Below are 26,581 nucleotides of genomic sequence, written 5' to 3'. Positions count from 1 at the left end.
AATTGATGTCTATGAAATTTTTAAAAGCTGCTCGGTAAAAATTTTTTTTTTTTTTAAATTTTATTTTTACCAAAGAAAAACAAGTAAAATATTGAGCTTAAGGGCAACAAAAACTAACTTTTTTTTTTCAAGTATGAAATTTTTTTTTTCTTAAAAACCTCGAGACTAAAAAAAACTAGAAAAACTTTTGGTTAGATAACGATTACTGAAAGAAGAAAAAAAGAACAGCCATCTGCTCCTACGCTTTTATTCTTTCCGGTGGTTTTTTTTCTTCTTTCTGTTACTTATATATCTTGATACTAGTCCACTCATTCTTTTTCTGTAAAATGTCGCAGTGGCACCTTACAGACAAAGTTATTCTCGACACGTGCGACATATCTAACGAAATGGGAGAGGTCGTGGGAATGTAAAAAGCAATACACAACTCACTGTTCTTTTTGTAGAGAAGAATCTCGAATTGATCGTGGATCTGACCCTCCAAACACTCCTCGATCCTCGCTATTGTTTCCTTGTCCGTTAGGTCACCGTACATGAATCCGCAGCGGCATGACTTTTGCATCACCTGTACACCCACACAAGACAATTGCTTTAGAAAATTTCATCTATTTTGAATTTAAATTACCGATTTAAATTCATTTTTAAACCCACGCATGCATATCAATTTTACATTTAAAGCATACATTTTTTTCCTGCCTTTTTTTTTTATTATCAACTCTGCAAACTCGATGGTATAACAATTATTAAAGGCGAAGTAATTAAAAAATACTAGTAATCGATATTGATGCCGACCGGGAAAAAAAATTCACCCACCGAAAAATTTTTATGACGCTTCAATAATGAAAAGCAAAAAAAAATCGTATAATACTCAGAAAAAAAGGATTTTTAGCGCGAAAAATACACAGTTAGAAATTTCGTGTATTTGTGTTAAAAAATTATTTGGTTAAATTTTTTGTGTTGATTTTTAACACAGAAATCTGTTAATTCAACACAACCCGTTTGTGTTATTTTACGTTAACAGATTTTTTATGTTAAATCATTAGAAAATATAGAATGTAAGACATTTCTTGTGTTATTCGAAAATTCACACAAAATTTGTGTTGTTTGACTAAACGTTCCCGCGCAATTATTTATTACTATAACCAAGCAAAGCATTGTAGCAGAATTGTTTGCAGGGAAATTTGGATTATAATTTATTTACAATTAAATATATACATTTTACAATTAAATTTCGATAACTTTGATATCTTTTTGAACCGGTTCAATTGTTCGCTAAATTGACATAAGTTCTACTAAGGGTAGATCAGTATACTTGAGTTGATTAGGTTGTGTGCTTATGTTTATTAGTTGATTTTAACACGAAAAATGTGTTAAATTTACACAAATGTTCCGTTAAATGTACACAAATTTTATGTCAAAAGAACAGATTTTATGTGTTCAATTTTATTTAACATAAAATTTGTGTTAAAGATCAACACAAACGCAATGTGTTGCATTAACACAAAAATTTGTGTAGACCGTTTGCAACACACGATTTGTGTTGAATTTAACACAAAATGTCTAATTGTGTATCATAAATTAAAAAGGAAAATTTTCTTGAGCCGAGAAATTTTTATTTTTATTTCATAATAAAAAATTTTTCTTGCACCAGGAAATCCTTTTTTCTGTATAGTTACGGCTACTTTTAAAAATTTTAATAAATCATTAGACTGTTTATCGCTATAAATAAAACTTCTAATCATAAATATTTAAATGCTTATTATACTGACCTCTGCACGATTAAATCCAGATATTTTACAAAAGCTCTCGTTGCAATAAACGATAGGAAAATCGACAATTTGAGCATTGGCTAGCAGGAAGCTGCTGTCAGCTGTAAATTTATTAAAATTTTATTAAACAAAATTTCAAATGAAATAATTTATTTAAATAAAAAAATGTGTTGCTTGTGAAATGCATGAAATATTAAATGAGACTTCTGTCTAAGTATGCAAATAGTTGGAAAACTTACTAATTATTCATGTCAAATCGAATCGAACATTTCGATTCAAATTATATGTCATTTTGTGAGTGATCTAAAACTTTTCGAATCATTAGAAAATTTAGGAATAATTTAAAAGTTGTCTTTTGAACGACTTAAAATTTTTTCCATTAATTAAAATTTTTTTCAGATGTAAATGGAACTCAGACACGAAGCTACCAGATAATTACTTCCGGTTACTCTAATAAATTAAGCTCAGCACTAAATAAAAATGAAATATTTTAAATCTGATTAGAATTTTCTCCGAATAAAATAATTTAAATTTATTGAAGTATTCAAAATTAGAATTATTCATTTCTCATACCTCAGAATAAAGTCAAACATTAATTATTCAAGAAAATCTTAATGATCTCAGATAACTAGCAAATTCTGCGGATTATCATCACAGTCTAAAGTGGTATGACAGTAGTGATATGTATATATATATTTAAGTACAATCAGTATGATTCAGTAGCCATTCTAATTGAACCCGCACGATTTGGAGACACGAACTAATCCACAGTCAGATCGATGAAAATTAATTAGTACACATGTGGGAAATTCAGCAGAGAATCAAAGGATTGGAGTTGATGCGATTCGATCTAACGTATTCACAATTATCTGAATATAGCATAGATCTACATATGTATATATATATACATATGAATATATTTACACATACGATATATATATCATATGTGTATCTATTGGATCAATCAAGTTATCTGCAAATCGTATCTACGTGCCTTTAATGTGTGTGGCAACCCATGTATTGGAAAATGTTTCAAAGCTACAACTGACAATGTCTTGTCACGCTTATCTGAATCGATAATTAGTTGACTATCCGCGATACCCGATTTTCCGTGTTTTGTCACCGTGTCGTACATACTGTATATACTTATATATAATCTTTTCGTATTAATAATCACTTTAGTCTCAAGAAGAAATCCTCAATATCAAGAACTCTTTTAACTTGAGGAAGGTTCTGAGTTTCCAGTCCAGGCTCCTTCTAGATAAGATCTACTTACTCTTGAGACTCAATAATTATCACTTTGTTCATTTTAATGAGAGATAATATCTATGTACTTAATTATTATTTTATATACTCTCGTCACACTGTAGGCATAGTAAGGAAAAAAAAAAAAAACGAAATTGTAGGGGCAAGAAAATTATATCTTTATACAGATGGGTTCAAAAAATTTTTTTTTGATTCTGATTTTTAGAAAATGAACTTGTTATTATTATTAATTAAAAATTTTTAGAGAAAAAATAATTTTTAGATATAGACAACATACGATACATTTTTAGATTTTAGTTTACTCTATTGTACCTAAATATATATATATATATATATATATATATATATATATATATATATATATATATATATATTAGGGATGTGCGAATCGAATCGAATCGGTTGTAACTATTCGAATAGTTTGATAATTTTTAAATTATTCGTAACTTTTCAAATTTCTCAATTCGAATCCGAAAATTCTGATCAGCTTTCGAATACTCAATTTTTATTTAATGATGAGCTTAATTTTTTAAAGTAACCAAAAGTCATTATTTCGTAGATGTATATGAGCTCTGTATTTACCTGTAAAAAAAAATTTTTAATATTACAAAAAATATCACAAATTTATCATACGTTAATTTTCGAATTATACGATTCTAATTGATACAAATAATTCATAAGCTCGAACTATAAACACACCCCTAATATATATATATATATATAATTTAAAAGAACGCGTACAAAATATTTGTCTATAAATAAAATAATAAAAAATGTATAAATAGTGAGTTTTTTTAAATAGTGTCATATTCGACCTCGAAGTTTGTGATTAACGAGGTTGAGGTTAAGGCTACTTTTTTTCCCTCTGAAAGAAACAACACTTGATTGGCCTCTATAAGTACTAAAGTCGATTAAAACAGTTTTCTATTGGATGTCCCACGTCTAGCCGTCAAGTTACTATGCCATTTATGAGCTTCTTTTAAGTGGAAATGCCAATCTCGACTGTACACATAACCCATAAGTGCAGGTACATCAAAATATTCATCAACTATATTCCTTTATCCACATATGATATGACATCAACAAAAGTAAAGATAACTTTTACTTTGATTCTGACGTAACAGTCACCCCAAGTAAAGTTTTAGTAAACGAGACAAAACTCTACGTCACTTACATTCTCCTGAGAGTAAAAGAACTTTCAATGGTTTTCAAGCTTACTGGAGAATAAAATATAGACACAAATATATTTGAATACATAGCCATCCACATACAGTGAGAATGGTCAATCGAGTTGGCACTTGCTACTATCTCGTACTGCACATCCAATTGACACAATCAAACAGACATCACTGCCTGATATAAAACAATTTATATTGCTACCAAAGTGTAAGTAATGTAACTGGGTTTAATGTTTTTCGAATAAGTTTTCACTTTTTATTTTATTGTTTGTTTATTTGTCGTTTTTTTTTGAAGTTGTTATCATTTTGTTTTTTTTTAGAGACGGTTATGTTTGTGCAGATTTGAAGAAGAGAATTATAGGGCTTAGGTAAACGAGTTGTGCATTGAAACCACGTCCATGCATATTTATTTAGTGGTGAACCTGAAATTTGAAGCTGCGTGAAATAGAATAAAATGTGATGTGCGCTGTTTTTATGCAGATAACGTGGGACGACCGTACACTGAAAATGTCAAGCGTTGAAATTTTTCAGGTGCTTTATAAAATATATGTATAAATATTTTTTTTCATTTATTTTAAAACTTATTAAATTTAAAAAAAGTTTTATTTTTTTGAGGAAATAGATTTTTATTTTGAAAGTTTGATGTTTATTTAAATATTTTTGATAATATGACATTTAAATATTGAGCTTTTTTGTTATATGAAAAAAGATTAGTCATTGGATCGAAAGTATTGAAATGAACTGCAATTTATATTTTACTCGAGTATATATGAAGCAGTAATCTTCTTAAAGTATTTGAATTTATTTAAAGAAAAAATAAATTTGAAGAAAAATTAAATAAACTCGTTGGGTAATAAAAAATTATTCAAAACTTGATAATTATATATTTCATTTTTAATTTTAAGAAAAAAATTTATAAAGTTGTAACTAAAATTAAAATAATTGAGTTTTAAAAGTAACTTTCATAAAAGTATTTCTAAATGATTTTATTTTCAATGCAACTACTTTAAAGTATTTTATAATAATTTAATTTTAAAAGCAACTACTTAAAGCCATTTTCTACCAGCATTAATAAAGAAGCATTTTTTTCTTATTATTTGTTATTTTAAAAATGAGGGCTCATAATTATTTTCTTCATTTGCATAAAAAAATCAAGTGGACTTTTTAAAAAATAAAAACAATTTTAAAAATTATAAGGGAGACCGGGCAGCTGCGGCCCCCCTCAAAAATTTGATAAAACTTTTTTTTTTCATTTTAGGTCAAATCAGGTTTTAAAGATATTTTAGGCTGATCTGCGATATGGGGTATAATGGACCACCCAAAAAAAAATTTGCTACCAAAAATTTTTTTTTTTTTAACTGAAATTAATTTGAATAATTTATTGATGGAAGCTCTTTTAGGCCAAAAGATCATATTGTGGATAAAATAAAAAAATAAAAATTTCAAGTCCATGGGATTACAAAGGTACGGAAATAGTATATTTGTGCTTAAAATCTTTTTTTTTTTTCAATAACAAAAAAAAGAAAAATTTTTTTTAAGCTCTTTTTGAGGGGGGTCGTGTTGGCCCCGAAAAAATTTTTTTTTTATGAGTTTTGGTAAAAGCTTAATGGATTTGCTTAAGAGACCAAATTAGGTTGATCTATAAAAGCCATAAAAAATATTTACCGGCTTAAGGGGGCCGTCGTGCCCCGGTCTCCCTTATTTCTCACACAACTCAATAATTGAAGAAAAATTATTCATTTATTCATAGAAAATATATTGATAAGTAGTTTAAATAACTTTTGTTATCAATGTAAACAATCATCAGGCCATGACTCAAAAATATCAAAGTAAACACGACAATGTCGACGATGACGATGACGATGACGACGACGACGACGTGCTTAATAGTTTGAGGTAACGGTAATTAAGGTCATATTATCGTATTATATATATATATATATATATATATATATATATATATATATATATATATATATATATATACATATAGTATTACATCTAAGTAGACAAGAGCTAAAAAAAGTTTAAGTCGGCGTTATTACTTCAACCCTACATCCCACAGAATCGAGAATACACAAGTACAGTATGGTATAGTATATCATAGTAATAGTAAAATATCTCGATCTACACGCGAGAAAGTTACTAGGAGTTTTGATCAGCGAGCATAGGTAAGTTAAGGGGTAAGGTGTGGGTCAAGGTGGGCGTCAAAAGCCGTTCGCACGCGCCTCTAAACCTTGCTTTGAGATTTAAACACTCAAGAGTCATTGAGCACGATAGCCTCGTACTTAATATTATTTATTTTTTTTTATTAACATTTTAAAATCTTAACTATTAAATAAATCGAATAATCATCTTGTGTTGCACGTAAGCTTTTAGTTAACATTTTAATTATTATTGCATATCAACGATATTATTATAGTTGTTATTATTATTATTATTATTATTAGTATTATAATTATTCTGTTTATAAACTCTGTTAATTACAACATGCAACTGTATATTGCAATACTAAATAATAACTGTTAATTATTATTTGAATATTTTATTTATGTAAATTATTGTTTTAAAGCATATATTAGTATTTGGGTATAATAATAAATAAAAATATGAAAATGATAAAAAAGAAAAGAAATTTTACAAAATAATTAAGCAACAAATATTAACTACATAAGGTATGATACCCAGTACCCGATCACTCATATATTTGTATATCAACATTTACTAAATATAAACATATTTGTATACAAATATATGGAGTAATCGATAACTGATTCCCTGATTGAATGTTAGGTCTTTTGTTTACTATACTCAATTTTATTTAGTCATGTGGGACAAGTGTGCGCTGTGGGTAAGTATGGGCAAATAAATTCATTTCGGACTAAAACGCATAGGTTTGCGAACACTTACCCACTATTCATATTTGTCCCGCATGACTCTGATTCTATGTGCGTACAATATATGTTTTAAACAATTTATTTAAATTTCAGAGATTATAATTAAATAATAATCCGTTAAAAGCGGCTTAATTATTAATTATAATAATAATAATAATAATAATAATAATAATAATAATAATAATAATAATAATAATAATAACAATAATAATAATAATAATAATATTAATAATGACATTTAATGAAGTGGCTCATTATTTATCCTAAATACTAAAATTCATAAATTAATAACAAATTGCGATTAATTAGACCATTTTAATCAATCAATTAAATATAAAATATCTGTATCATTTTTTAATTCAACAAACGTAATTATTCAAAATAAAAAAAAAATAAATTATCTATTAAAAAAATATTGATAAAAATAATGAAATTATTTTCAACTTATTACTCAGGTTACTAATTAATGTAAAATAATAATTATTATTAATCAACAAATCATCTAATTAATTTAAAGCCACACAAAAAAAAATTAATTATATATGACAACGCTATTAATCAAGATTATTTAATTACCATTAAGATTCTTTTGTTTATCAAATTATATCAAATTAATTGTAAGTGACTGCGTTCTGGAAAATATTTATTACAGCTTTCTACGAAAAAAAATTAATTAATTAATTAATTAAATTAAATTAAATAGAGTAAATTATATTAACTAAAAATAATTTGTTTCAGTTAATCCGATTGATACAAAATAAAGTTAATTAGCAGAAACAAAAAAAAAATTAAATAAATAAAAACTTTTAATTAATTAAAAATTACTTCTCATCGTGATACTCGATAAAGTAAATAGAGCTTTGACCGTTTAAACTAAATTCCGGATTAAATAAAACGTTTTAAGATTAACTGGATTCGTCAACCGGGATTTAGTTCGAGAAAATGCTGTCGCTAAAATGCGCTATAGCATTAACACACGCGTCAATTCACCTTAAAAAAAAAAAGTGTAACTTTCTTTTCTTACCTCACTAGAGTAATTACTATTAATTACTTAGTGTATGTTTTTGTTATATTTATTTTTTCGTGTCAAGAAAATAAAAAATTACCATCGGTATCATGCAAAAAAAAATATCGCGTGTAGCAGCATTTTTTCTCAAGCAAACAAAATTATTACAATAAATATATAAAAAATACATACGCAGAATAAAGGGGGCAAAATGGACTTATATTTATATTTTATAGAAGCCCTTTCTTCTGAAGGCGTCCATTTTGCCCTTCTCTCCCCTATACATAAGTATACATATAGGGGAGAGACAGAGAGTTTTGCGTGGGTTCGTATCATCTTCATCGTTAAGGGAGAACTTGTATTTTACATCCCCGGCACTCCTTTGTTAGACTCTGCTGATATCGTTGACGGCAGATACAAATTTTCTCAAGGCTTTTTAGTTGAGTTTCGATCAGTAGTTGTGACATTTTTATGTTACGTGCAAATCGTATCACACGTGAACGTGTTATGTGTTCCAACTGTTTTTTTTATTTATTTATGTATATATATATATATATATATATATATATATATAGATATTGAAAAAATAGTATAAGAAAGATTGAATTTTAAGTATACTTATATGTTAATATATGTGTAAGGCTGTATATAAATATATCTATGTATATTTAAATGAGTGAAACAGACAAACATCCTTCCTTCCTGTTTCCTTCCGACACCTAATGTATACATGCTTAAATCCAGGATGAGGAACATCATTAATTTAACCCTTACACACCAACGTACAGACAGAGCTTTTAAATAATTGACGAGTTATACATCCGTTATATGAACAGGTTAATGAAACTTAATTGAAATATTTTTTTTAGTCACAACTTTAAATTATAAACTATCGCTTTTTCATTATTATTTTAATAATTGTTATTATAAAATATAATATTCATATTTTTAATGAGAATACCGCAGTAAAAATTCCGCAGTTTTTTTTTTTTTTTTTTTTTTTTTTTTAAATATAATTTCCGTCTCTTTATTTTCCAAGTTAAATATTTCTTAAAGCTTGATCATCCTCCTAAATCGTTCGTAAAATAATGCCAGTGAAAAATATCTCATTGATCATAATATAGAATTTGGTTTTAAAAGTTTTTGTCTGGAAGCATTTTTGGCTCGGGTGCAAAATCTTTAAAGAGGTGCTATTTGCATATATTTTATAGTAGTAATAGTAACACTGTAAAATAAGTAAAATAAAAAAATATAAAAATAAAACTAGATAAAAGATAAAGAGAGAAGAAAGAGTTGGAATAGTTGAATCAAAAACGATAACAGCTATAAAAGGTATCATAACAATTTCACGGACATTTCGTAAAGTCCTCGTGAAGTGGTTGGTGTATAAGCAACAAAAAAAATATATGTATTTATAACCTCAATAACAATTGGAGCATTCATAGTGAGATTTAACTACATGTCTTTACCTACCACTAAAATAGCCATAGCCATACCCATAGAAATATATTTATAAAAGCTTGCTGTACTAAGAATAACTTTAATGTTTTTTAAATTTACCGACTTTTTTTTTATTTTATACTTTTATTTCTCCGACAACTATATGTAAGTATATTATATCGCGTTACTAATTCCAAATGGGCGTATAATTTTTTTTTCATTGCTAATCGTTTGGTAGACTTATTTTAGGGCTAGAATTTACACAGTTAGAAATTTTGTGTATTTGTGTTAAAAAATTATTTGGTTAAATTTTTTGTGTTGATTTTTAACACAGAAATCTGTTAATTCAACACAACCCGTTTGTGTTATTTTACTTTAACAGATTTTTTATGTTAAATCATTAGAAAATATAGAATGCAAGACATTTCTTGTGTTATTCGAAAATTCACACAAAATTTGTGTTGTTTGACTAAGCGTTCCCGCGCAATTCTTTATTACTATAACCAAGCAAAGCATTTTAGCAGAATTGTTTGCAGGAAAATTTGGATTATAATTTATTTACAATTAAATATATACATTTTACAATTAAATTCAGATAACTTTGATATCTTTTTGAAGCGGTTCAATTGTTCGCTAAATTGACATAAGTTCTACTAAGGGTAGATCAGTATACTTGAGTTGATTAGGTTATGTGCTTATGTTTATTAGTTGATTTTAACACGAAAAATGTGTTAAATTTACACAAATGTTCCGTTAAATGTACACAAATTTTCTGTCAAAAGAACAGATTTTATGTATTCAATTTTATATAACATAAAAATTGTGTTAAAGATCAACACAAACGCAATGTGTTGAATTAACACAAAAATTTGTGTAGACCGTTTGCAACACACGATTTGTGTTGAATTTAACACAAAATTTCTAACTGTCTAAAAAAAAAATTTCGAAAGCCTTAAGAGCTTGACTTTGCATTATCTGCCCTTAGGATAAGGGAAAGCAAAAGGGGGTAGGGTAAGCAAAACAGGGTATCCCAAAATTTCATCTTTTGTATCTAATAATCATGCACAATATAATTTTTCTTCATGTAAAGCAGAGTGACTTCGGAGTGATCTGGATTTTATTTCAATCTGCATTCACTCCGATTTGGAGTTTTGATATTAAAATAAACTCCCCTTCAGATTAAATCTCACTCCAAGAAGATTAAATCAAAGACAAAGTCACCCATTCCGCATTAACTCCTGATTGACTTCTCTAATTTTTCAATATTGACTTATTTCAGTATCAAAAATTTGAAAAAATAAATTTTGAGCCTAAAGGGCGCATGGCTCAAATTATCTGCCCTTTTGGCTTTCAAAATTTTTTTTCAAATATTGAGCTTTAAAATAAGCCTCCAAAACGATTTGTAATAAAAAAAAAATGTATTCGCTCTTTTAGCTTTTGGAAAAACCTTAAAGTCGAAAGGGCGCATAAAAATCTAAGTCCTTTTGGAATTAGTAACGCGATATATTCTAGTGTAATAAATTCAAATAAGTGTTTTTTTAAACCAATTTTATTATTTACTTATTTATTTGATTAAAATTTAATTCAAAGTTTTTATGATACTGCTTTTCTCATTTGTAATGTTCTACGATAAAAATTGAATTTTTTAAGGTATCTAGTGTATACTCGTGAAATTGGTTCAAGCCGGACGCGATACTAGATACTAGATATAATAAAAACTAGATCAGCGTTTATTTTGTGCTAAAGAAAAAAAAATTTTATGTGGAAGTTGTATCTATATATATACATATATGTGCATGACTTGTGTGATACGAGAGGAAACGAGCTGGCAAAAGAGTAGAATTTGATTAACTTTATTTTATCATATTTTTTTGTGTTTTTTTTTCAGATACAGCGAATAAAAAATAAAAAGAATGTAAACATTTTTGCGAAGTTTGATCAGCCTATTTCTCGAGGTATTTCAGATAAAAAGCCAAAGCACTACTGTGTTGAAAGTATTAAAATAAAACTAACTGCTCTTGATATAGCAGTAATTATTTTTTATTTATTTATTTATATAAATAGTATATCTTGTATTTTAACAGCATAAATGTTTGTTAGATAAACATACTGAGGACAGAAGTATTCTAAAAATAGAATTTAGCTGGAGTTTATTAAAAAGAAGAGGTATATTAAATAACAACATAAAAAATTCAACGGAAATGCAGAAGCTTCATTATCTCCCAGGGGGTTGCATTCGACGTCCATATAAAAAAAATAAAAGAGGAAAGAAAATAAATCAAAATTAATGAGAAAACCAGTGGCCGGATAAGAGAAGACTCTACACAAAGGTTTAAAGTTTAAAAATAGCATTCACAATAAGAGTTGAAGTATAAAGACACACTTTATATCTTACAATACACTGCCAGAGAAGGCCAGCAAAAGTAATATACGGCAAAGAAGTACAAGGTGTCACATTGCCCGGTAGTGGGGATAGAGCCGCAGGGTGGGGGAACTAATTCAAGAAACATCGGTAGCTGTTTGCTCAGCTGGTCATTCTCAAACCGCACGAAGTACAAGCAACATCGGAAAAGCATCGTAACTAAACGCTGTCAAAGGAAAATTGCTGTGTGCACTTGTCGCTACATTTCTGATTAATGTTTGCGTGTTATTTTGCTAATGCGCAGTTTCTCTTGCATAAATATTCAATTTAATGATGCAGCGAAGTAAAATATTCTTTATCGTTTTTAAATAACTGAAAATAGTATTTTAAAAAAAAAAAAAACCATTAAAAGTTTAATGGTTTTTTTTTTTTTTTTTTTTTTTTTAATTGCCGTGAGAGAATGCGTTTATATTGAGCGGGTAAATTTATAATTAAATTGGTGAAGCACAGAAACATGAAAGTAAAAATAGTACAGTGGAAGGCAAAATAAATTAATTAGAGAATAATAATTATAATAATAATATTAATAAGTATTTTAATAATAATAATAATAATAATAATAATAACAATAATAATAGTAATAGTAATGATAACAATTGAAGTAGGTTTATATATTTGTTGGTATATGAGGGGTCTTCGGGTTTGAATATATTCGATTGTTATGCATTGAAAAGCGATAGGTATCATGTATACGCATGTTCCGCGTGAACTAGGGTACGATAGTATGTAGTACGAAGAGCATGGGGAAGGTCATGCATATACACAACCGGTGGATTTGACCCAATGACCTGCCGGATCAGTACGAAATAACACGGAAACATACGATATTATATCCTTGCTACGGTTGTGGAACCGAATGGCTGATGTAAAGTGTCCATTTAAACTTTAATGTATTTATAAGCTCTGTATTTTATTTATTTTTCCCAAAAATAATTTTATTTAAAATTTAAGTGATTTAATAAAAAATTTAAATTTACTCAGATAATTTAAATTTTATTTTTTTAAATATCTAACAAAAATAGCTTTTACGTCGTTTCCATAATTTACTATCTGCTGATAAAACTACGAGGATAAATTTTATTATTTTTTAAATATGTAATGTAAATTTGATGAGGTGATAAAAAAAAAAAAAAATGCAATTTTAGTTACTGCGTCAAATGCTAAGTGTCGCGAGAATACAATATAGGACGTGAAGAATAAGTAAAGAGTATTAAAAAAAAAAAATAAATAAATAAAAATAAAAAGTAAATCTGTTCTTACTCCTCAGACAATTTAAGATCCACTCGTGGATAGAAAGAGAAGCGTCAAGTGGGTAAAGCTCAACGTTTTGCCTCGAGATTTTACCTTTTTTCCTGCATTTTCATACTAATGCGGAAATCTTAACTCAAGCTCAATGACCTCATCATTTTTTATTGTTATTATTACTGTCATTTTTATATAAAAACAAAATTAATATAAATGATAATCACGCGGAAGATTATTTTTTTTTTTTATATTAAAGTTTTTATATAAAACTGACACTACTATTGTTATTTATAATTTTATTTCACGGGTATTATGGATAACAAAAATTAATTAATTAATCAAAAAATTGCACGTAAAAAAATGTGTAATTAATTTACTACAAATGGAGTTCCATCTACGAAACTGACTAGTAATATATAGGATAACTATAAACCAAAAATTTTAGGATGATGTCCATTAATTTTCATTGTAATTTTATTAATTAAAAAAAAATTAAAACTTCAATTTGAAAAAAAGACAACGGAATCGTAATTTTATTGAGATATAGAATTTTAAAAAAATTACATAGAGTTGTTATCAATTAGGCGTTATAAAAACTCCCACTTGATATAAACTATAAGTAATTTATTTTCAAATCTAGTCACGTAGGGCAAGTATGCGTAGTGGGTAAGTGTGCGCAAACCCATGCTTTTTAGTCAAAAATACACGCATACTTGCGCCACATGACTTTATATCAGCGAAATTTTGATTAATTGATCAATATTGTCGATAATACCTGTAAAATAAAATTATATATTTAAATTCTGTACACGGAGAGAAAATTATGGTAACTGTTCCTAGTACGTTTATGAAATATCCCATACCGTAATGGTAATGATTACTTGGGATTATGGGATATAGACCCATACTTTCTGGGAAAAGTTCCATAAGTATGGGAACAATTCCTATCATTATGGTAACAGTTCCCATATCGCATGTGAAAAAATCATGGTAATGATTACCATACTCATAGGAATAGTTCCCATAAGCAAATAGGAACTAATCCTATAAACACATTGTAATGGTTCCTATAATATTATGGTAACCATTCCCATAATATTATGGTAACGATTACCATAATATTATAGTAACCATTACCATAATTCCATAGGAACTATTCCGATACCATATGGGAATGATACCCATAATGATAGGAATGATTACCATAATATATATGGGTGCCGTTCCTATAATCAACATTTCAAAAAAACCGGTTACCATGCAGTATGGAAACCATTCCCATAATATATTGTAACTGTTACCATAATTTTCTCTCCGTGTACGTGACCAAGATGAAGAATTATTATTATTATTTTATTACTATTTAATATGAGGGATGAAAATGTTTACGGTTAAATTTTATGTCAATAATCCAATGAATAATATATAAATGTAAAAGTACCTTGACAATAGTTGATATATATCGTGATTACAATTTAAAATAAATATAACAATCACACATCGAGATACATTGTCTTTTTTTTTTTTTTAACTTATTATTATTCTGTTTAATTAATAATTAAATTTATCATGGCATGTATATTACACCTGGAAGTTATTTTTATAATGTTGTTTATATACATTTAACACTTCGTTATTATTTTTTTTCTAACGTCTCGTTAATGTTGAATTTATTTTTAATTAAAAAATAAATAATTTACAGAAAATTAATTGTATTTTTTTTTGTTCTCGTGTGTAAAAAGGCTAGAGCAACAAAAGCAACCAAGTGTCTATCTACTCCATACTCTAGTAGTATCAAGACGCAAATAAAAAAGATCTACAAGAGTTTTTTTATAACAAAAGCGAGGCAGGTTGAGAAAGACCGAGTGTGACTGAAAAAAAAAAGAAAAAAAAAAAAATTAAAAAAAAAAATGTCATAGCCAGCGGGAGGACGTTGGCCCTCTTAATCTTCTCACTCCTCGTATCTGTGGCACACGACCTCTCATCTACACTAAAGAATATTTGCCACAGCACTCGATGCCTCAGGGCATGCACACAAGAGATTGAGAGACCCAAGCTATCACACTAAAAAAAGTTCAAGTGATGAAGAGATCATCCAGTAACGTAATAATATTATAAGCATCATAAAAATTAATTGATTAATTAATTAAATTAAAAATTATAAATCACGGAAAAAACAGAATATTAAAAATTGATAAATAATAGTAAAAAGTGGAATGTGTTATCAATAATTAGTACTATTACGTGCTTAATGCAAAGTAGTTTACTAATTTTTGTAGATTTCGAAAAACTACTAACAATTATTTCAAAAAGTAACTAAATATTATTACTTTTAGGTATAATACGTGACTTATTAGTGAAAGTTAATTAATTTATGGCATAATCTATTAAAAAGTAATGATTGGTCAAATTAACAATTGCTATCTTAGATACTGATTTTTCCAGCCGAAAATTCCAAAAGTTACAAACTTTTATTTTATAAATTCGATGTCACTGATCAATTATTAGCTTAAAATATCATTTATTCATCATTATAAATTAATTTACAATATACATAAATCGAATAAGTGATAAATAATAAAATGAAAAATTAGTATACTAGATACTGATTTTGTTGCTCATAAAAATACCGAAAATTTTAAACTCTTATTTTATAAATTCTATCCCATTGACTAATAATTAATATAAAATGTTATTTATTCGTTATTATAAATTAATTTATTATATACATATATCGAATAAGTGGTAAATAATAAAATGAAAAATTCGTATACTAGATCTTTATATATTAATATGTACGTTTACTAATTTTTCGGTTCCTCATTTTTTAAATTTTTCTCTGTTTATTCGAATAGTAATAACTGTAGATACCAATTTATCAATTCTTTTTCATATTAATTTTAATAAACGAAATTACAAATTTTGCTCTTCTGTGTATCAAATTTGAATATAAATAATAGCCATTTTGTAATATATATAATGATCCTGGTTTGATATTAGTATCGAATATACTAATTTTAAGTCGAAAATAAACTACAAACTATTAAAATTTCGAGCATCATCAAAACCTACGCCCTTTTGACATTAGAAAGCTCTCTAAAACTAAAAAGAATAAAAATCTGTTCTTTGTAACTAATTACGCGATATCTAATATGATAATATGTACCCAGTAATGTAACTTGATAATAACTTGATTATTTACTATTGACTTTTGACTGGTACTTGATTCAATTTGATTTAACCATATGCAAATTATAATGCTTAAAGATAATCATATGTATGTAAATAGCAATTTAAATATTTTAAAACGCGATATACATCCATTGCATTTAACGATTTATTTACAAAGACAATTTAATAAAAGTTAGATAAACGTTAAAATAAAAAAATAAAAAACTATAAAAAATATTATCTGACATTTCGCGTAGGTCTAGTCTACTCAGTGAACTAGTAAAATAGCCTTGACTCGCAAAACCTCAGAATCGATTGTTACGTCCCACCCAAATTTTTTTTTTCATTTTTTTTTTTTTTTTCATTTCGGTCTAACATTTATCGTCTGATTGTAATTCCATGACCATCAGATTCTGTATACATTATATCAGATCACCTTGGTATCAGTCCGGTTTCTCTAAGAATATATATATATATATATACATATATATAAACTACTAACAAATATATATATATATATAATACTAAACCCAAGAAAGTTAGACTCGATATCACCAGCGATAAGATAAAATGAATAATAAAAAATGAAATGACAACAATGATAAATAAAATAAATTTAAAATAATAAGCATATAACTGACAGTCATGCACACAAGTGGATCGATAAAAATAGCAAGTAAACTGACTTGTATGTCGTGCCACCAACTCACTGCATATTACACCCCTGGGTAAAAAAAAAAAAAAATAAAAAAAGGGTGTTGCACGAAGACACAAACTTCTAAGCTCATTTTGTTGAAGGAACGTAGTGTGTCACGCGATAAAATTAATCAGTGACACATACTCATGCTGATTGTAATGCCATTTATCACTTTACCATAAAAGCATTTAAAGCTCTAAGCTTATATTACTGTCAACTCAGCTGTCTTTGCGGTTTTTCTTTTCGTCATCGTCGCTCACTGTTACTCTTATTATTATTGTTTTTATTTTTTATTATTATTATAATACCCGTTGGCTGTATCGTATTATGGCAACCTTTACCATGAACAAATAGTAGGTCATGATCACTGCGCTTGTATGGATTCTATAGTCAACAGTATAAATATATACAAGTGTGTGAGTGGTGGTACATGTGTATGGACTGTAAGTACATATACTTATGATTTAAAGTAAATACATAACAGTTATTACTTACGCTGACTGCTGCTTCGTCTAATAATGTTCTCCAAGAACGTATTTTGAGGGGCTACCAGGCCCCTACGACCCCCTGGCATCCTTTAACTGTTTTTTAAACGTTACTGGCTTTCTATGCCAGATTATTTAATCCAACTATTCATATATTTTAAAACGTTTTGTCAAATTAAATAAAAAAACTTTAAATCCTCAAGGATATAAATATTTAACACAAACCACTTAAAACTTTGATGGCTGTGTATTGACATAAACACATTATACACAACACTATCACCCACATGCTGTAAAAAATATTTTTTACTTAAAAAATTTATTTTTTTATTTGTGTCACTTGAGGAGACTCGGCGGTTTTAATCCCAAGCATCATCGTCACCGTGATCGAACACCCGATGACGTCACAGAGTAACAATCGTAGTTTCTGCAATAGCAGTAATTTAATTTTTTATAATTATTATAACATTTGCGGTATCGCACACGACACGGTTTATTACGCTTACGCTGTTTTTGAAGAAGTTTTTTAATCAACTGGTTTACTGTCCAGTGGCCTTGCACTTGTACGACAATAGACGTCAAGTAGATGATATTCCGCACGCGACACTTAAATTTTTTTTTAATTGTTGCTACTACTTGTATCGTTATTGTTGGTGATGATGAATATATATATGTTATATTACTTGATTGTTTTATTATACTGGAAGTATTTAATATAATGGAAGGATCTACGTCGTCAAATGTCCTTCCTTTAACGATCAAGCTGCCGTTACTTCCCACTCCCGATCGTAATCCAGGACGTTTTTCCATCCCCGGATCACAGCGTTTTTATCACGTATTATCGTTGTTATTTCACATTAAAAATATTTAATATATATTTATAGATTTATTTATTTAATTACACTTTAAGTCCTTATTTATTTACAGGACTTTAAATTTATCTACACTAACAATAATTGTATACATATAATAATTATGACAACGGCAACGATGGCCAATTTCTTTTGTCACCTCATCGTTATCACAACTTTGCAGGCTGTGGGTTCCAGTATTTTTTAAATTTATTCAAACTTATATTTTAAATTTTCCCTCGTTTTTTTTTTAAAGGAAATTCAATGACTGCACTGTTAGATGCACGGGGAGTATTTAATTATTTAGATTTATCTAGCCGCAGTCCTTCCACGTGTAAACAGACGGTACTGATGATGACGTTGATGATATAGGTGGTGATGATTGGAGTGACGATGATACTCGTGCTGTATCGCCAGCCAGTGTGCTTTGTTTCGACATCCTCGGGGTCCTCCTCGTCCGTACAGCTGCTCACTGACGACGAAGACATCGCTCGACGCCACAGCGTCGTTATTACATTATTTAAATCCACGAATTCCACTGTCGAGATGACACGATCATCAATCATTAAATATCTGCAACAATAAAAATTTATTTATTTTTAATATTAGATGGATACTTGAGATAAAAACTATGCAATATGCAGCAAAAAATGAATCGTCTGGGTAAAAATTCAGTGTTAATTTTTAACACTTTTGTGTGTCAATTTAACACATAGTATTTATTTTGTGTGTTAAAAATAATCTCGGATATCATAAAAAAATTATTGGAAAATTTTTTATTTTAACATATATGTGTAATTTTTTTTAACACTCACATATTAATAAGTGTAAAACTTTGTTTTACACACGATATGTGTTGATTTTTACGAATAATTTTTTACTGTGTATATGTTGTAAAAAAACGGGGTAAGTTTAGTAGGTTTAAAATTTTCGGGTTTAAATTGCAACACCGCTTAAGGTGTAAATATTTTTTAGTGGTGTTAAAAATATTTTACTTAATCAATCGGTACAGTTAAAAAGTGTTTTTTATTAATTAATTAAATTATTGGTGATTGGAAAGGTGGGTGTAAAGTTTTGTAATTTTCTCTAGATGATTCATTAAATGTTTATATTTTTTTTCTAATTTCTATGTGTGGAATTTTTTACACGGATTTAACACCGCCTACACCGCTTTTTTACAGTGTATATATGTATATATTGATGAATATTAAAATTAGGATGTACTTAATGTAAAATATGAATGCCGATATTGGGCTGATGGAAACAATGAATTCAGAGAATGGAAGTGAGAAATACAGTCGAGTGTCTACATAAGTAGTACATAGTCATTCAACGGCAAATGGGACGGAAGTTACTGTACTGTGTATGTCTACTAGTCTACTCTACTCTTTTCTCTATAGTTCTTTCAATAGCCGCAACATCAAGAGTAAGAGTAACAGTAGAAAGCTTCTGTTCATAAGAATACATCTGAGTTGGACCTAATTCGTGTAGTTGAGGAAAACCAATTCTGTGATTTCTTCCTGGATAATAAAAAAAAAAATAAAATGTAATACAAGACTACTGAAGAAGAAGAAGAAGAAAAGTTGATGGCTTATCATTATAATTATCAAAATTATTGTAATTTGTATAAATTAATATATAGGTATAGTTTTTGTATCAAAACCTGCACAGTTAGGAATTTTGTGTTAAAAAATTATTTGGTTAAATTTTTTGTGTTGATTTTTAACACAGAAATCTGTTAATTCAACACAACCCGTTTGTGTTATTTTACGTTAACAGATTTTTTATGTTAAATCATTAGAAAATATATAATGTAAGACATTTCTTGTGTTATTCGAAAATTCACACAAAATTTGTGTTGTTTGACTAAACGTTCCCGCGCAATTCTTTATTACTATAACCAAGCAAAGCATTTTAGCAGAATTGTTTGCAGGAAAATTTGGATTATAATTTATTTACAATTAAATATATACATTTTACAATTAAATTTCGATAACTTTGATATCTTTTTGAACCGGTTCAATTGTTCGCTAAATTGACATAAGTTCTACTAAGGGTAGATCAGTATACTTGAGTTGATTAGGTTGTGTGCTTATGTTTATTAGTTGATTTTAACACGAAAAATGTGTTAAATTTACACAAATGTTCCGTTAAATGTACACAAATTTTCTGTCAAAAGAACAGATTTTATGTGTTCAATTTTATTTAACATAAAAATTGTGTTAAAGATCAACACAAACGCAATGTGTTGAATTAACACAAAAATTTGTCTACAACGTTTGCAACACACGATTTGTGTTGAATTTAACACAAAATTTCTAACTGTGATAGATAAAAAGCGTCGCAGACATTATTATATAGATTTTTGAGAGTTATTTATATGATTAGTAATTATTATTAATTATTACTGACTGATAATTAAGGAAAAAAAATTTTTTATTTCTACCTAGATGTTGAAGAGACAAAAAAAATAAGAAGAAGAAGAAGTTGATGACTTATCATTATAATTATCAAAATTAATTGAATTTTTATTATAATTATTTTGATATGTATGTATAAATAAATATATAAACGATGGTTTTCGAGCAAGCTCGTGTAAGCCACGCGGATATCAGTTATTTTAGGACTTGAGGGTCGAATGTTGAAGGTCTTTGGCAAAGGTAATCTTACCCTCGGGTTAAGTCAATCATACTAAACAAATTGCCAGTTGACTTGATAATATGACAAATTATAAAACTGTTCGTTTATATATTTATGTAAGCTCACTTGTGATTATTACCCATTTTTTCTCTCTTCATATATTCTATGATCAGCAGAGAGGATTTATTCAACGGAGTTATTAATGAAAATTTATCAATATCAATATTATGAATATTAATGACGATAGTATCTATCGAGAAAATGATAAAGAAAGAATGACAAGAGGATCGAGGGGAGAGACCTGGTCTATTTATTGGAAATAGATACCGGAGAATAAATTATAAAACGGGACATATAAGTTTGGCGTGTTCACTAGAAGTAATTGTCAATATTTGAGGCTCATGTCAAAGACCCTAGAGTAAAACTACAGGTAAATATTTTAGGCTAACCGAATTATCAAGTCGATAACATCTTAAAGTCAGCTCTCATCATCAGACTTTATAACTCCTATCAATAATAACTCGCTCATGTATCACGTGACGATTATTAATAATAATAAATCGCAAATAGTAATTGCCCAATTCTTTTAAAAATTAATTCTCCTATACATCGATATATATATGTGTATTTAAGTGGGTCTATGTATGTCTGCGTAAATAAAATATATAAATGATGATAGAGTTGAGTAAGTTTTTGGGGTAACGATTCTCACAGGCACACACAAGAGTAATAGGATCAAGTTTTGTAGCTGTTGTCGAAGTCGTCGATCGTCCTCGAGGGGCATAGTGGAGTTTCCGGGGTAGTCACAGCAGCAACCAGCGGGGGTAAGAGCCCCTGTTGGCGAAAGAGGTTACCTCGATTTCTCGGTGTGACGTACAAGCCACAGCCCGACCTAACGAGTTTTCAGCGCCAGTAATATTTTTATATTTTTTATTTTATTAACCGAGGGTTAGCAAACTTTGACAACTAAAGTATAAGTACAATTATTCTTTTTTTTTTTTTTTTTTTTTTTTTTTTATTTATTTATAAATTATACTTTATATAAAAATATATACTATTATATTTATATTTTATGCCTTGTTAAATTTATCCATTTCTCCGTGTACTATTACTTCTACATGACTTGAAATACTGGGATGTCATCTGTACGAGGATAACTTCCGCACAATGGAAAATTTAACGTCTTATTCTTAACTAAAATCGGTATTATTCTTTATCATTTATTTTATATTATTGTATTGCCAAATTTAGTATTAAATTTTTCGGTAAATTAAATTATTGTACTGTGGTAATGCAAAAAATAATAAAACATGTGTCCTACATTTCGTACAAATGAATATGTACGGCTGATTGAGAGTATCGTGCAGATATTTGCGTCATTCCTTCCACTTTTCTGCGCTTTCGCGTTGACCTCTTTAACTCTATTTTATTTTATATTTTTTTTTAACCAGCTACATTGTTTACAAACTCAGGATTTTAATAAAACATATATTCCTACTGATACTCCGATAAATTACCAACTCTTCAAACTATAATACAAAATTTTTTAAAATTTATTTCTTATCTTTTGATAACCGGCGAAATAATTAAAGTATTAATTTATACAGCAAGTTCTTGTGAGTTTTAGCTGTTGCCGTTATTATTACCTTCATAAATGACTATTACTTGGGAATATATAATGAGCAAACTGAGCTCCGAAATTAGTTAATCTAAAGTATTTTCTCCATTTAAAATTTAAATTGTTAGTAATGTCTTAATAAAAACTATTATAAATTACAATAAAGGGCAACAGTTACGCTTGCAAATATATATGTTGCGTCTATAGATATGAATTATGTAAAATAAATAACAGAAGGTCACGTTAAATTTTAACAATGATAATCAACGAGCATAACAACACGTGTTCGGTCTTTCGCACATAAAATATTGAACGTAAATCTTAAAAATTTAATCGGTTTAAATCCTCACCGCTCGGACTGACATTCACATAACTTATATTTTTCTCACTCTTAAAAAAAGCTCTTACAGTACCACGTACAAAGCTTTATTCACATTCTTCTACAGTTCGGTTGGTCTACTTCTTACTTGAGAGATTTTTATTACGAAATACACCTCACACTTTTGTCCCATTTCTCTCCTTTTTTATTTTTTTAGCGAAAATAAGCTCATAACATTTAAAAAAAAAATATAACAACGATATTGACGCCCTTTTACACTACCACGTACACAACATTATATAGCTCAGCTGGTTAACGTTTATATGTACATATATATGTCTTTATATATGTTATCTTGGCTCTTGGTACATATTAGTTCGATTATTTCGATTTTCGTCGAGTCATCCAATCGATCCTTGTACAATTGAGGTCCTCCGTCTTTACTTTGTCGACTCTTCATGTCATCCATTCAATTTAAATGCATGTCCTCGTTTTAAAAATCCTTTTTTTACCCCTAATCCTTAACGTCAATTCAAAAAATCTTAAACGCGGGGAAAGAAAAATTTAAAAAGTACCAGCCGATTTTTAAAAATAAAAAGAGTACGTACCTGGTGATTTTTTGAAAAATCAAAAAATTGTTGATTAAAAAAAAATAATTAGTGGTGTGTTATTGTCACGACACGCGACACGTTTTTAATAAATAAAAGAACCCTGCAAGCTCGACCAGTGTGATGACTGGGCCGACGTGTCGCTGACTACTGAGCTCCCGTGAGGACGAATGTAGACTTGAAGGGAGGAAGGAGTAAAAGAGGACGAGGCAGCAGCAGCAGCTCCAAGAGAAAGAGAAGAGAGTGCCAGGGTCGATCGAAAGCGTGAGGGAGGGCGCCACCTCGCCGGTATCAACCTCCTGTACTCTACACCCTTAGCCCTCTCACCCTCTCTTATTATCGTACTCCCTCTACCTCTTGGCCAGTCTATAAGAATTAAAAAACGTACGTACACTCTCTTTATCTGTACTTAAACTTTTTTTTTAATCCACACACGACCTACCTTTAAAGCTCTTGGTCATCGCCAATTTTTATTCTCTTCTACTCCGCTGTCCCTTGTCTTAAAATAAATCATTCGTAACAAACGATCTGTTGACGAGTTTTTTTTTTTTCAGATATCTTATTAATTTATTATCTAATTTAAATTTTTTGTTTTTTAATTTTTTAAAATTTTTAAACTAATTTGTTACAATCGTATGGACTCTGACCTTGAGGATCAAGAAAACTCAAGTCAAGTAAAAGTAATTTTTCAAATTGGCTACAAAATAAAATATCAAGAAAGAAGGATTCGGAGCTAAAAATATAAGGATGGAGAAAAGTTTATTTTAAATGCAAATTAAATTTTCGCGCTCATATTTATGACACTGATGGGCAACTGCTGAATAAATGTCTATATACTTGTCAACTTGCTAATTATTAGTTATATATTTATATATAGTTATTTCTCTAATAGTCTATCTATGTAATTTGGTTTATGTTTGTATATATATATATATATATATATATATATATATATTTGTATATGTACGGTATAGATTGAAATGTATAAATGAACCGAGGCAAGGAGAAAATGATCACGTAATTAAATTGAGTGTAAGCCGATAAATAATTGATCAGTAGTTAGGATGATAAAATTTGAATAGATTTGAAATGGCAGTCATATAATAAAATTTTTGAGTAGTTAAGATATTTAACGATATGGTAAAAGTACTTAATAAACAGTTTTTAATTTAATTTCAATAGACAGTATGACCTATTAAACTAGTATAAATATTTTTTTAATGAGTATGAAATTCAATCATTAGTAAATGAGGTTTAAAAAAAAATTACTTTTTAATTATTATCACTTGTATCTATAAATATATATATATATATATATATATATATATATATATATATATATATATATATATATATATTTACAAAAAAAGTCTCATAATTTTTAGGAGCTAAAAAAAGTATTCCGACCGATTTTAAAAGCTTGATATTAAAATTAAAATAACATGAAAACAATGCAAAATTTTGAAAAACTTTATCAGAGATAATTTGTAAGAGATAGAATTATCTATAAAAAAGATCTTATGATTTTTTGTGATATGTCTGATAGTTTCGCTGGAAAAGTGAAAAGATCTCAAAATTAACTGCGAATTTGACTTCGAATCCCAATAACTTTTGAACAGATGGATTTATCAAAAAATGATAAGAGACTTTTTTTGTAGAGCATTAAATTTCGTCCGGAATCAGCCTGCAGATTTTTCCTACGGCGCATCGTTACATAGTAATATAAATCAGAAGATGTAAAAATTATTTCCATGTTATTCTTATGGAAAATATAAAAATGCGGAACTTCCTGTTAATATTAAGAGCTCTAATTTTCATAGCCGTATATATAACTGTATAGTAACAGGAAAAAAATAATTTTTTGTCTCAAAAAATTTTTTCTAGTCCCCATAAAATTTTTGATTTAATTTCATATTGCAACATATTTTTTGCACCAACAAATATTTTTTTCTGTATAAAATAAATTAATTTATACTTAATAGACTACGTGATAAAATAATATTTTTCATATTTATATTTTTAGACTTTTATATTTTGTGTTAATTTATGCATGTGCGTTATTATAATAATTTAACTCGCGTTTGAACTTGAAAAAAAAAAAAAAAAAAAAGAAAAAGAAAAAAAGTTATTTCATAGATTTTACAAGCCAGTAAGTATAATGAAAGGAACAAAATAAATAAATAAAAAATAAAATGAGGTAAAAATTTAGATCAAGGATTCTTATTATCAAAGATATATTTTTAATATTTTTATTTACTCGCACGCGAGTTGTAAAAATGCATAAACTTTCTTCCGCATACTCGCGTATACTTGACAAATATTAATAAAGTGCTGTAGCATTTATATATTTGTTACCGAATAACTACTTTATATATGCTGGGTGCTATGTTCAATTCAGCGTACATATATATAGATATATATACATGGTACCTTTATATATCTATATATATGTATAGTGAGGCTGAAAGGGAGTAGAGGTAAGATGTTATAAAGCGTAGGAGGAATATAAGTTATAACTGAATATAAAGGAACGCAAGTTACAAAGAGTTTGCTGCATATCACAGAGTATCACGATCTACTACTGGCAAATCGTGCAATCGCGTGACGAATCCTTAAGCTTTGGATAATATTGTTGTTAACCTCGACCTTCGATCATATCAAAATGAACAAAGAAAATAAGAAATAGAACATCCGTATATATATATATATATATATATATATATATTATATTATAACACCCCAAAGTTATATTTTATTACAGTTGGTCCATCTGAAGTATAAAAAACTTGATTTATTCCCCAGACAAATGTCATAAACTTTCAAAATTACTTTTGAAATAATAATAAACCGCTCAAGAGTTAATTAGACATTCAAATGTAATTTTTACAATTTATTTAAGCTGTCAATTTTTTCGTTTTCAAAATTTTATTTAATCGTAGGATTTCATTCACTGATTTGATGTTTTAATATTA

At 28.0% G+C, this 26,581-nt stretch overlaps 1 protein-coding gene and 2 long non-coding RNA genes across 10 annotated transcripts in view; 2 read left to right on the top strand and 1 right to left on the bottom strand.

The window, feature by feature from the left end:
* The window catches only part of LOC103578172 (potassium voltage-gated channel protein eag), a 43,886-nt gene extending 20,088 nt beyond the window's left edge, over positions 1-23,798 (bottom strand). For 3 of the 7 annotated variants that reach the window (XR_008403483.1, XM_053738066.1, XM_008559153.3), the window contains exons 1-4: positions 23,610-23,798; positions 17,584-18,997; positions 1,767-1,867; positions 430-562 (exon numbers count right to left, since the gene is read on the bottom strand). Coding sequence is in view for 6 of the 7 variants with exons in the window: in XM_053738066.1 (XP_053594041.1) it covers positions 430-562; positions 1,767-1,867; positions 17,584-17,662 (313 nt within the window). In the remaining variant the exon portion in view is untranslated. Of the gene's footprint in view, positions 1-429; positions 563-1,766; positions 1,868-2,005; positions 2,085-4,303; positions 4,338-14,661; positions 14,740-17,077; positions 17,096-17,583; positions 18,998-23,609 lie in introns of those variants that run through there. The other 4 variants (XM_053738064.1, XM_053738065.1, XM_053738063.1 and 1 more) reach the window with 4 other exon arrangements.
* LOC103578170 (uncharacterized) lies at positions 4,330-5,540 on the top strand. The gene is made up of 3 exons (XR_549443.3): positions 4,330-4,418; positions 4,531-4,741; positions 5,469-5,540. It is a non-coding gene; the product is annotated as an uncharacterized LOC103578170 (long non-coding RNA).
* Positions 5,535-12,263, top strand: LOC103578169 (uncharacterized). Of its 2 annotated transcripts, none has more exons than XR_008403484.1 (3): positions 5,535-5,674; positions 11,442-11,582; positions 11,654-12,263. It is a non-coding gene; the product is annotated as an uncharacterized LOC103578169 (long non-coding RNA). The 2 variants fall into 2 exon arrangements; XR_549442.1 differs by lacking the exon at positions 5,535-5,674 and adding an exon at positions 6,261-6,381.
* Positions 23,799-26,581: the final 2,783 nt, after the last annotated feature.

This window comes from Microplitis demolitor, chromosome 4, assembly GCF_026212275.2.
Source record: "Microplitis demolitor isolate Queensland-Clemson2020A chromosome 4, iyMicDemo2.1a, whole genome shotgun sequence".
NCBI classification, from domain to species: Eukaryota; Metazoa; Arthropoda; class Insecta; order Hymenoptera; family Braconidae; genus Microplitis; species Microplitis demolitor.
Note: the sequence above shows the minus strand (reverse complement) of the source record. Positions and strands in the feature narration are given on the sequence as shown.